This window comes from Bidens hawaiensis, unplaced genomic scaffold (genome assembly GCF_021521415.1).
Source record: "Bidens hawaiensis isolate Kalapana, Puna unplaced genomic scaffold, B.hawaiensis_p1.1 tig00044268_1, whole genome shotgun sequence".
NCBI classification, from domain to species: Eukaryota; Viridiplantae; Streptophyta; class Magnoliopsida; order Asterales; family Asteraceae; genus Bidens; species Bidens hawaiensis.
Window position 1 is genome coordinate 81,207 of NW_027497870.1, and position 13,708 is coordinate 94,914.

General features: G+C 37.6%; 1 protein-coding gene across 2 annotated transcripts; it reads right to left on the reverse strand.

The window, feature by feature from the left end:
* Window positions 1-6,236: 6,236 nt before the first annotated feature.
* LOC143594874 (protein YLS7-like) lies at window positions 6,237-11,737 on the reverse strand. 2 transcript variants are annotated; one of them, XM_077074072.1, is made up of 5 exons: window positions 11,634-11,737; window positions 9,870-10,422; window positions 8,170-8,444; window positions 7,346-7,813; window positions 6,237-6,653 (listed from the first exon to the last, which is right to left on the reverse strand). In XM_077074072.1, exons 2-5 carry the CDS (start codon window positions 10,297-10,299, stop codon window positions 6,321-6,323), a joined length of 1,506 nt encoding a protein of 501 aa, XP_076930187.1. In that variant the 5' UTR covers window positions 10,300-10,422; window positions 11,634-11,737; the 3' UTR covers window positions 6,237-6,320. The 2 variants fall into 2 exon arrangements, with proteins under 2 accessions (XP_076930187.1, XP_076930188.1); XM_077074073.1 differs by lacking the exon at window positions 11,634-11,737 and having other exon boundaries at window positions 9,870-10,748.
* Window positions 11,738-13,708: the final 1,971 nt, after the last annotated feature.

Genomic DNA, 13,708 nt, shown 5'->3' on the forward strand with positions numbered 1-13,708 from the left:
TGGGGAATGCCGGTGTTCATCGCTACACCCTCAGCTGTTGGCCATCCCATCATGCCGTGGACTGAAGATACCACGGCGTTGAATCTTGCCATCCCGTCTCTTCCGAAGAGAATGTCGTATGTGTTGTGTGGCTTCCTCATCACGACAAAATCCACATCTTCTGTGCGTGAGTGATTCCCGTCCGTAAGAGTGACGGGGAAAGATAGGATACCCAGGGGGGTGTTTGTGCTGCCGTCGAACCCTTCCACCGAGGCGTAGACCGTTTCCAGGCGTTCCTTGTCTTCGTCATCTAGCTTGTCGAAGAACTGCCTGTACATCACCGTTGACGAGGCGCCGTTGTCAGCAAGAGTGCGAGAAGTGATGTAGTGCCCCAGCTGGCTTTTGATGACGATAGGGCCTTCTTTGCTGGGTCCTCCTGGCACTCGCGGGAAGCGCACCTCAGCTTCCTTCCACGCGCATGGTTCTGTCGCTCGCCTTTTTCTTCCTCTGATGTTGCCATGAACCATGTTGATGCTGATGTCAACGGGCTTTCGTCTGTTGCCTCTGTACCGGTTATCATTCCTTCCTCCCTTTTTGATTGATGCCACGAGGTGTGTAAGTCTTCCATCCTTGACGAATGTTTCGACAATATCCTTCAAGGATGTACACTCCTCCGTACTATGACCCTTTGTCCCGTGGAAGTCACAGGATTTGCTTTGATCCGCATTAGGTCGCTGCCGGATCATTGGAGCTTTTGGCCATGGTAGTTTTTCGGTGGCAAATATCTCCGTGACGCTTTTGGTGAGTGGCGTCCACCGGTGTTTTCGTCTTGAAGGGTGTGTGTTATCCCTTCCGCCAACAAGAGGGCGAGAGCTGGATGAGGTGTCAAAATTTACCCTTGACTGCCAAATACCTAGCTTCCTCTTTTTGTTCTGCCGGGCGATCCGAACATTGTTTTCTCTGGTCCTCTGCGTGTAGAGGTGTGTACTATGGGGAAGATCCCTACCCAGTTGCTTCTCTGTCTCGGCAAAGCGCTTGGCCGCCGTCATGATGGCATCCCATGTGGATGGCATGCCGTCCTTACCCGTCAACGTGCGGATAAGCTCTGGGTATTCGGCGCCCTGGATGAAAGCGGCGCGAACAAGATCTTCACTTATGTTGCCCAGACTCAGCTTTTTGGAGTTGAAGCGAGTGATGAAGTCTAGTAAAGATTCATCCTCCTCTCTAACGCAGTTGAGGATCGTCCACTGTTCTTCAGTATATTTCCTCTGTTGGCTGAAGTGTTGGCTGAACTTGTTCTGAAAGTCCGCCCAATCATAGATGTGGTGGACCGATAAATGATCGAACCATGCCCTGGCCGCTCCAACCAGTGTCATCTGGAACATACAACACCACGTGGGTTCCGTCTAGTTACTGACGGTTGCCCCCGCAATGAATCTGTTCAAGTGATCGTCTGGGTCGGATAGGCCATCATAAGTGCCAATGTTGGACATTTGTTTGGCACTTCTCGGGGCGATTGCTTCCGCAATGTCCCTTGCAAACTTGGACTTTCCTGCATTTGTAGCAGTTGGTCTAAAGGTTTTGGAGAAGTCACGTGGGTTTCTCCCCGCGTTCGTTGGTTTAAAGGTTTCTCCAAAATTCCTTGTCGGTTGGAAGTCCGTTTCCTTACGCTTCCCTTTTGCCTTATGGCGAGGGTTTGCGTCGGTATCGGATTCTTCCCGCTCATCGTCCGAGTACTCGCACTCACTGTTCATGTTGAGATGTTGGCGAGTACTGCCGAATTCGTCAGCCTGTTGAAGTGAACGCAAGCGTTCATCCAACTCAGCTTGGAACTCTTTCTGACGTGCTTCGGCCCACGCCTTAACTTGATCGAGTGTTTGGCGAGGGACCCTCATCCGTTTCTCCAACTGGGCATCAGTGAACCCCAGTGAAATATTGTTTACTGCACTTGTCCCGGCTTGGGTAACCGGGGTAGTGTTCGTAAAATTTGTATAACCGCCGGTGTTCCCCCCAGTTGCTGGGGTTGTGGTTACCGGGGTTTCTTGGTCACTTACTGGCTTTGGGACCGGAGTAACGTTAACCATTTCTTCAGAAATTTTGAAAAAACTAAGAATTAGTTCTAGCTTTTATGCACGGATGGCGCCAATGAAGAAACACTAATCGACCCCGGGCAGATTACGGACAATCTGGGGGTTAAATAGATGTTTCCCACGAGGATGAGGTCCAGCAAAGAAAGTTGTTCTTCAGGTGATCTGCAAAACAGACACCGTAAGCTCGTCACTGAGAAGGGGGGGTTCCTCCTTGTGACCACCCTCCGGCGTGAGAATCAGACTAGATTGCTCTGAATATAAGTGTATATTAAGAGATTGCTAGAGAAGATAAGATAATGAGATATCAGATGATGTCCTTACCATTCCAAGGTGTTGGAGTATTTATAGCCGAAGGTAGGTTTCCAAGAAGGTACAGCCGGCTGAATAGTATCCCTGTTCTACCAACAGTGGGCTACGCACAAGCCATGCTGGTTGGTGGATAGGCTGCGGCCGATAGTGACAAGGCTGGCTGTATACTGTTCCTTTGCTGCCGGCTATGCACTGTTCCACCAACTGTAGGCTACGCACGTCCCACAGTGAGGGTTGGTGAGTAGGCAGCGGCTAATAGTGACAAACAGTACTAGAGGGTGCTCCTCCTCGTACTGTTGTCGGTGAGCTGTCACCCTGTGATTGGTTCATGGGCTGTTTTGGTCAGATCGTCTATTTTGCCCATACCTTGGCAGGTATAGTACAAAAGATCTTCCAGAAGCATACGGACTGGCTCATTTGGGCGGGAGTATTCCCGCCTTGCTCATTCCTTCAGGTTACATTACTGAAGTATCGAGTTAGTGCCTTGTGCGTGTAGCCTTGCTATCAGTGCGGGTAGCCTTCCCTGATGGCTTGTATCCGCAGCTGCGGGAACAAGCGGGGTACTTCACCATTGGGAGGCTTTCCCTGCGGGAACAGCTGGCGTACTGCGCGTAAGGTCTTCTTCTCTGAGCATGGTGGGTCCTGCGGAAGCAGTTGGTCCTTGCGCAGACGTCCCTCTTCAAGGTGAGTCTTGCGGTCCAACTGGGCTCTGCTGGGACCTACCTCTTCAGCTTGGAATTTGACACACCATTTGCAACTTGAAGAGTTTGCAAATTCTCCAACATTTCTTCATCTTCTCCAACACAACCAAGAAGGTACGAACCGATCCAATTCGGGTGCATAGTCAACTCCGGCAGTACATACTGCTCCGGCCGTTGTACCGTGGGAAACAAAACCAGGAGAGACTCGGAATTTGTTTTAAGGGCCCCGTGTTCAACACGATCCTCGGTCACCAACTTCTACTTCTACCCGATTCTTTGTACTTTGATTTATTTCAGTTGTAATTGTACAGTAATTTAATGCTTTCTAGATATGTATTTTTTGTTCATTCTTTGTATTGTAATCGTATTAAAAGTGTTTTATTTACTTTATCCCGAACGGTTCCTACAGTTCTAAAACTTAAATGAACAAGATTAAACAAATTGTCACGTGTATAAGGATTAAGAAAATTTTACTCACTTTCTGTTTTAATTGATCACATAACACATTTAATTTTACTAACATGTATAATAAATTATAGTCGATCAATCACATTTGTATCAATTCTCTATGGTTTTCATTGTTTATTTAACCTAAAAATCGCCTAACTTGCTTCTGGTGCATAAAAGCGCCCAAACAATTTTTAAAATCACTAGCTCCGGACTTTCACTTGATCCTAACTTTGGCCAGCGCCCAATGTAGCAAATAGCTTAAGTTTGCTTTGATTAAATCCTCGTCTTCTCCGCTACAACATGCAACACATCAGACGATCAAAGAATGATGTTTCCACAACATATTACAAGATAATTCCACATGATTGTTTATAATATACACACTCGCACTCGCACTCGCACTCGCACTCATCCAACCATATAATGTCAAGTCAAGCACCCCAAAACCCTTCAAATCATACGAGTTGTATGATTTGCCCATCATATGACCTATATGACCATTTTTTGTCTATCATATGATCCCGTATAACCACTTTCCATGTCATACGTCCCACATGACACACCAGTGGTGTTTGAATAGTAAGTTAGTACCTATTTTTCAAACAATCTTAAAAAAAATAGAAAACTTGTGTTACGATTAAATAAAATTATAAATATAATCCTATTTTTAAGTGGGAAAAATAATATATGTTTAAGTGGGTGTTTTTTCTTTTCATCCTATAGACATTATACGAGCCATTGATTTGTGTCGAAGCCCAAACCAGGAATAGAGAGAAGATGTACATGCTCATCTATGACTAGTAAATGTGTAGAAAGGTGTTGAGTCCATAAAAAATTAGTGTGTGGTAAGAAATCGGTGTTGATGCTGAAATGTGAGAATCATTTGTTGGTGACTAATTCTAAAACTTAAATGAAAAAGGTTAAACAAGTTATTTTACGTGTTATTTTAATTGATTACTTGTCACGTAAATGAAGATATAAAGTCACTTTCAATTTTGAGATTTAATTGATTACTTGTTTTACTAACGTGTTAATAAGTTACACATACATAATTCGCGCATCTTTCAGGAAATCACATAGGTCACAATACACGTAATGGAGATTCTCCATAATAGAATGACAATTATGACATCTTAGGTTGATTGATACGAATGTTGCTTGTATTTTATCAAAAAAAGAAAAAGTGATACGAATGTTGCTTGAATTTTATCAAAATATAAAAAAAGAAAAAGAAAAACGAATGACAATAATCAATCAATGTTTCCCATTGTATTTTTCGCCAAAAAAAATTGCCTAACCTGCTCCCCAAAATGTCCCGTGCATAAAACCATCAAACATACTTTTTATAACCGCTAGCACCAAACTTTCACTTGAACCCAAATTTGGCCAACACCCATTGTGACAAATTTCTTCGTTTGCTTTGACTAAATCCTCGTTTTGTCCGCTACAACACCCAACACATGAAACGCTCAAAGACCGATGCTTTCACAATATATTACAAGTTATTTCCACATGATTATCCACAATATACACATAAACACACACATTTTTCAACTATATGATGTCAAATCAAGTTTGCTCACCAAAGCCGTCACATCATACGATTATACGAATCGTATGATTTGCCCCTCATACGACCTATATGGCTATTTCCGCATATCATATGGTTCCGTATAACCATTTTCTCTGCCATATGTCTTATACAACACACCAATAGTGTCTGGTATCTTTCTACCTATTCTTCAACCAATCTTAAAAAGTAGAAAACTTGTTATACGAAGAAAAATCTATAATATAAATCCTAGTTGACTATTTTTAAAGAACATATTTTACACTACTTCAAACACCAAGTTTCTGTACCTTTTTTATATTTATTTGCCCGGTTCACATGTCAATTTTTATGTTGCTTTGTATTTGACCTATATTTTATAGAGCATGTGACTTCAAAAAGTCACACGTGAATTTCATTAGAGAAAAGGTTTTCTCGACTTTTAAGAACCGAAGGCCAATATTTTAAAATTAAAACCCCAAAATTTGTACTGATTTTTAAAATATATCCAACAAAAACTTATATATAAAATTCATATTAATTAACTTGAAAGTCAAAACAAGTTATAAGGAAGATTCAAAACGTTTATATGTTAAACTGCCATTTTCGTCTCCTAAAGTTAGGTAACTGAACAAACCTCAGAGTAACTTATCTACCTTTCATGTCCGCGTATGATAAATTTCAAATGTTTTAACACCATGTTTAACTATTACTTACTATTCCAAGTTTCCAACCACAAAATGCAATTCAAACACGTTAATTATTTCGTTAATTGAAAAAAATAGGTCAATGTGCACTGAAGTAGGGGTGTTCTTCGAGTTAGTTAAAATGGTTTCAAGCTAAGGGTGTTGGGTTAACAGGTTTTCGGAAATTTATAACAAAAACAGATAACCAACCCGAATCTTTTTATCGGTACATTGGGTTCGGGTCAATTAGCGGGTTACGGTTAAAAATGATAGCCCTAAACCCCATACAAGGATCATATCTTGTTATTCTCGCCAGTATGTAAGTTAACGATATATCACAAACCAATAGTTGTTTTTGCAGAACCAAACTTCACACACTTTTGTAAATAAAGATAAATAACTCCAATCAATAGTTGTTTTAGGATAATTAAATAATTTAAGGGGTCAGAAACATGTATGGAACTTATCTATTACAACGTGGTACCACAACTACTTTATACTATCATGCTGTAAAAAACAAAAGCCGTATGCATGTATAATAAAAAAAACAGTCACCTCATGAATCATGAGCCTCAAAGTCTCTTCTAATAGTCTCCATCAAAAACTCATTCCATGTATCAACCGGGCCCGGCATACACCAATGCAGACAATCCTGCGGTGGTGGTCGCCCGTCAGCACTCCTCTTCGTGATCTTATTCGGGTCAAGACTCCTGTACGGGCCTGGATGACCATCATGCCGATACGAGAAAGGTTTTGTAATATCCATAAATGCCACCCGGGATTTGTTAGTATTGTTCTTTATACCACGATTGAAACCTGATACTTGTTTGTCGTGCATTATGTTTGTGAACCCGCTCTCTACCAACTCCCCATCCACAGCAGGCTTTATCTGTTGAAAAATATATGATATTAATGCAATATATTGTTACTGAAGTTATATCATTTTTGTGATCAAATTTGACGCTAGTTTCATAAAAGGAATTACAATAATATTAGATTTTCATCACTTAAATATGGAGTCTCGAGTAATATATGACTCATAAAATGAGATTTTGAAGAAAAAAATATTAGCAAAATTTATTTTTTCACGACCAATTCAGTTAAGCTTATTTAACTGTTCTCCCTCCAACTGACCGATCATCAGTCAGACCGAATTTCCAACCTTTTTTTTATGTCTTTGTTTTTCCCTTCAAAATCTCATTTTATGAGCCATTTATTACTCAGACTCCACATTTTATTTACTTAGTCTTAACAATCTATTAAAATTACAAAGTCACACCAAAACATAAAGTATTTTCATATTTAGTTTTGTATCACACACATATATATACACAAATAGTTTTAATTTATTTTTTGTATTAATTATGACATCATCCGGTTCTTAAATCCGGTCCAACCAGTGAACTGGTAAGACAGCCGGTTCGTTGTCAGTCTGGTTTTGAAAACATTGGTTTGACAAAAACAACATTTTGACCAAAAGTAACAAGTCAAAACTAAAACCAGTTCAAGCAAAAAGAACAAATTACTTTTGGTACGTGCCAAAACTGTTCAGAAACACATCTCAAAGTCTGTCATTATTACCTTCCCGGTACACGACCCGCCCGTATTCCAAGCCCCACCTTCATAATGGTCAGGTGAGTATGACCTAACCACGGTTAACCCTTTATAGTCCGGTGTAGTCACAAGCGCAGACATAATAGTTGCTACCGATACCTCAAACGCTTCAGTGCTATCAATTTTCTTCTTTCTAGAATTATCAGGCCACCACAACTGTCCACCCACAATCTCATTATTTAAAATATAAACAGAGCGTTTTGCAAACCAGTGACCCGAGGAAAGTACAAGAACATCAAAAGTGGGAACGTCACCCATAAATGTGTCATCCGGGACATCAAGATGAAGTTTGTCTACACCTTCAGGTGCAAAATCAAAACTTTCAGTTGTTTTGTTGACCAACCATGATGACCATATTCTTACAATTGTGGTGGACGTTGACCGGAAATAATAACGTTGCATTCGTTTATTCCCACGGTTAATAGGAGCTTCAGCCTGTAATTTTGACACCAGTAGTATAAATACAAGTGCATATATAAAAGAATAAAATGCATAAATGGTCCCTGTGGTTTGATGAGTTTGCAAGCTTGGTCCACAGATTTTAAATATTGTAAACTTAGTCCAAACATTTGTGAGAGGGTTGCACGTTTAGTCCAAACAGCAATGCCTCTTAGTGGTAAAACTAACTGGGATTAACAATGAGGACAAAACGTACAACCCTCTCACAAATGTTTGGACTTTGGACTTAGCTTGCAATTTTTAAAATTTAGGGATCAAACTTGCAAAATGGTCAAACCACAGGCATCGGTTGTTGCTATTCTTATAAGACATGATAGAGAAGGAATTCTTGCCTGCCAAAGTATGCATAACATTGACTCCATTTGATTTCGGGCAACCGAGTCACCTACAAAAGCTAATGTCTTTCCTCTCATTAATTCCAAAAACTTTTTCGGGTCAAATCTTGGCAGGTTACATTCTGTGGGTTGCCATCGATAATTCTCGTACTCCTTGTCGGGCCTACCGTTTCCTTGGCAGTTCTGCATCTGAGTCAACACGGGACATGAGTTGTTTGAGTATAACGGTCCAGCTGAATCAAGTACCCACTTCCCGTGATACAAATCACACCCTACAAATTCAAGCATCAAAATATGTGCATTTATAACAGAGTTAGATTAATATTGAATTAATGTAGCTTGAATGAAAAGGTGAAACAGATTGAAAGTCAACCAAAATTACGTGTAATGCATATAAGTTTAGAAATCATTTTTTAACACTTGCTAGTATTTGAAACAATGCATTATAAAGGGAATATCTCATAGAATAGTAACCAAGTTTCAAAAGTGTTCCAATTAGGTCACTCATGCATATTTTTCTCAAATCGGGTCACTGAATCTTCAAATAGAGTCTCACCAATTTTTTTGTGCGTCAAGAAATAAATGGAGGATAAGATGTGGGGGTCGGAATTTGCAATATATGTAGTTAAATTTAAAAAATTTTAAAAAACGTTAATTATTTTAAAATTCAAAAATAAAAAATAAAATAAACGTCGCCACTCAACGTCAACATAAAAGAAAAGATAAAAAGATTTCTTATGTGAAACAAAAAAGAAAAAGGCTAAAAAAACATGTTAAAACCTTTAATTTAATAAAATATGAAAGTTGAGTGACCTGATTGGAACACTTTTTAAAAGTTGAGTGACCTAATTAGAACACTTTTGAAACTTGGTTACTATTCTATAAAGTAGCCCCTTTTATAAATATACTAGTTTTTTTACAAAGATTAGTGTGTTGGGTCAGCAAGCCCCTTTTCAACAGATACCGAATCACCAATTTTAACCTATTTCCTAACCCCCTGGCCCATCCAATTTGTCACCTCTAATTGTGACCGATGACCCAAATTTACTTCTGCAAGTTACTGCATATATATATATACGTGTGTGTGTGTGTGTGTGTGTAAAGTTAAAATAGTAATAGTGGATTGTTACGTTTCATTATCATGTTTGGTTGACATGTAGGGATGAAATGAAATCTGATGTCAGCCTTTTTAATAATATACAAAAGACAATTGTCATTTTTATCTCAAATTAATACATTTAATAACATTCATAGGATCTTTTATGTAAAGGTAATATAAATGAACTTAATAAAAGCCCATTAAGACCACAATCAAGATTATAACAATAAAAGCCCATTAAGTCCTCAATCAAGATTATAACAGAATGGTGTATTTTCTAACCATTTCTAAATAGCAGGAAAAATTATTTAGGTAAAGTTGTGATTTTTTTATAGAATGATTTATTCTAAAATAGTACATAAATGTACATATTGACAGCACAGATGATCACATATTATAAGTCTCATGCCCTGATGCCCATTCTATTAATATCTATTCAAGTTCCATGAATCAGGCATTATGCAACTTCGCACTTTAGTAGACACAACAAAAGTAATGATAACAGCATATTATAGCTTCCACAACATATTAGATAAAAAAATGTAATAAACCAATAGTCATAGCATACAGGTGAATGGAACAAAAAAAAGCTCGATACCTGAATCAGCAATCTTCTTGGGACCTGAATCAATAGTCTTGTTCGTTTCTAAATCAGTAGTGTCGCTGGTATCTAAATCAACATTCTTATTTGTATCTAAATCAACAGGTTTATCTGTATCTAAATTGACAGTTTTGTTGGTACTTGAATCCACAGTCTTCTCGGTACTTGAATCAGCAGTTATTTTTTTGTGTGCGTCATTCACCAAGTTCTTAATAATACTTGTTTCATTGTTAGAAGACAACAAATCAAATTTGGAGGCTTGATCATCTACTTTATAAAAATATCCAGTAACTTTAGTTCCAATTGGCTGATAGACCAGAAGCATGGAGGCAAAAATTACAAACAACGCAAGTCCCCCTACAGACGCTGCAATTGGCAGAATCGTCTTTGGATATGCAGACATTGACTTAGGGGAACCCAATTTCATGGCTTTATATATTTAAAAAACCAAAATAAGAAGCAATACTTAAAGTGAAAGCTTCTCCGTGAATAAATTAACTCCTCCAGTGCATCATTTTGTACCGACAAAGTGAAATGAATTACAATCCACCTGTAGTATGTCGAAGGTCAATAAGTAAAGTTTTGAAATTAAACCATAAATATATTGTTTTTGAGATTACACACAATACCTATATACTATAAAGCACAAAATATACTGCCGAAACTTTAACCTGAATTCCAAAACAAAAAAAAACCCAAATTTTAGGTGTGCAAAAGAGTCGAGCCACTCGCTAGCTGCTTGAGATTGGATAGATAAAAAGCTTGAAAAGAGCTGAGACCGAGCCAATAATGCTCGTTCAGTAATCAAACCCGAACTCGCGCCTTTTATGGAAAGACTGTTTAGAATCGTCAAGTCTTGATGAGCATGAGCCTTGTGTATTTTTCAGCTTTAGCTATTTTGGACTTGTATGTATTAAATTCACACTGCATACCCAAACTTGAGCTGAGCTTTTGGGATTGCTTATTTAAGCTCCTTATAACTTAACTTATTAACTTTTCTAAACGTTAATAAGGTGTTTGGCAAACTGAAGTCCTTTTGTGTTTTAACTTATCAAGTAGTGTAAATAAGAAGGCTTTGATAAGTTAGGAGATTGTGTCTTTTTGATAAAAGTTAATAAGTCGTTTTGGACTTAATAAGCAATCCCAAACACACCCTTAAGGTACTGAACACGAGAGCTCGAGCCGAGCTTAGACTTGTTTAAGGTTTCTCAACTAATAAAAATAATTAAATATGTATATAAATGAACTAATAAATAATAAATGAGCCGAGCTCGAGTTTGAAAAACGACTGATGTATAAGAGCTTGAGCACTCGTAAGTCAAAATTGGCGGGTCATTTACAACCACCCGTAGTGGGAGATTTGAATGTTAAACCTAACTAACTCCCAAATATCTTATCATGTAACAAATGTGAGTGATATATCATGAGACTTGTTCCTATGCATGATTGATATAACAGATCCAACAGAAGAATGTAAGCATAAAAAATGCTATGCTTGCTATAGTAATCCAATTATTAAGCATGTAAAAAGTAAGTTACAAAATTAACTTCCAGTTATTATCAAGAATAGTAGTAATACTAGATGTGCAATTAATTAATCAATTAGTGGCTGATAATCACAAATCTAAGGCATTAAATAAACCCTAAGCAGAACAAGTATGAGAATCTGGCTAAAATCAGATCAAATATAAATTAAGTTCCGGAATGAAATAAGGAAATGTGCAAGTGCAAATGTAGAGAAAATATATGATTGGTTCTAACCTGTGTGCGAATGGAGGAGGAGTTGACAGATCGACGGAGATATCGGCGGCCACCGGAGATTTACGGCGTAACGTGACAACACACAAACAAACAAATAAATTAATTAATAAGTGGAATTCAAAACACAGCAGGCAAGCAAAGTTATAAATTAATCATTATATACTAACCGTGTTGTTACGTGTTTCATTTGACCTCATGTAATTATTATTAGACATTTTCGGCACTTTTAGTCCACCATACTCAATGCATAACTATTATTATTTTTGTTTTTAATTATTTATATATGAAACTGCAACTTTCATTAAACACAACACAAATTGCAATAAAACAATATTAAAAGTTGAAATTACACCCATTCAACCATGAACGAAAATCCATTTCTCATCCATCGATAACCCCCAATGATTTAGTGTTCTTCACCATCTTGGGGGCTGACCAATTCTTTTCGGTGAAGATGGTTTCATTTCTCATCTTCCAAATTCACCAACGAGTTGACATGATAATACTGCGCAACACCTTTTGCTTTTTCTTACAAAGGGGAGCCAAAGAGTGTAACGTAAGAAAGTCTAAAAAAACGCAGCGATTGGAGGAATTTTGCACAAAGAGCTAATCGAATTCCAAACCGAGATAGCCACATGACAGGAGCTGAGAAGGTGGCTGCCTGGTTGGAGTTTTTTTGGCCTTTTTCACACCATACGTAGTCCGGAATGGATCGGAGCACGAGACCTTCTTCTCTAGTGGCCGGTCTATCCATCTCCGCCTTCCACATGAAAATATTGACATTCTTTGAAACCCAATTATTTCATTTCATGAAAAACGAATAAAATAGCCCTCTCGTGTCAAACATAATCTTTTTCATTGACTTAACCAAGAAAAAATTAGAGGAACCTACTTACAGAAGTGGCAAAACTTCAATTATTATTAGACATTTTTGGCACAACTAAACAGAGTGAAATAAAGAGACGGCGTATATGGTACTTCTAGTGATGTTGGTGTATATGAAAGGGCTGAAATAATGTGATTTTCAATAAAAATATATCGTTCATCATAAACGTTGTCAAGGATATCAAAATTCAAGTTTTGTTTGGGTTAAGCGTAGAGCCAAAATGAAAAACTTTAGAAATGAAAGATTGTGTGAGCTTAAACTATAAAGTGTTTTGATGTATATATATCTTCTTGCTACACATATGTTTTATTAAAATATGATTTAGCCTTAAGAAAAAAAGTATTTAAAGTCTTAGGTAACAAGAAATTTCATTAACATCAATCTCATCTATAGTTAATATCTATTATCAACCTAGAATGTCGAACCATTAACCTTAAAGGTAGTTCTACCATTTCACGCCCCTTGATATCATTAAGTCAAATATCGTATGTAGGTGTTATTTACTATCATATACATATCAAACTTTTTTGTTTTCATTATAAATTGAAAGGTAACTTATTTTTCAAAATATAAGAGCAGTTAAAGAAACATTTCTAAATTAGATAATTATCTATACTATATATAATATAATAAACAAGGACAAATTAACATAAGAATAGTTTCCCACATACTAGGCTTGGATTCTAGAACATCGGCCCGTACAAGAATGTCCCGTGCATACTTGGATTGACATAAGAATAGTTCATCAGTGGCATGCAAGTGATTAATACACGAGGTTTGATTGCCTGTTAGAATTTGATAATCAACATGGACAAGAGGTGCATAATACGAGTCTCTCTCTCTCTATCTATCTATCTCTTGAAAGGTACGATCATTGATGCATGAGGTACAACATAATCAATCATTCTCATAGCCCTAATCCGGGCCTTCATTTCCTTGGAGTGGTTGTCCAGGGCAGCTAAATTAACTACCCGTTTTCAATGTTAGTTGAGCTTATGCTTTATCTTAAATAAATGGGTTGAACACTGGAGTTCTTTTTAGCTTTAAATGAAGACATGTAAAACATGAACAAAAATGTGTTTTAAGCATATATATAACCTCATATATATATATATATACATATATATATATATACCTATATATATATATATAAACCATTTTTAAGAAACAACATTATACTAGTATTTGC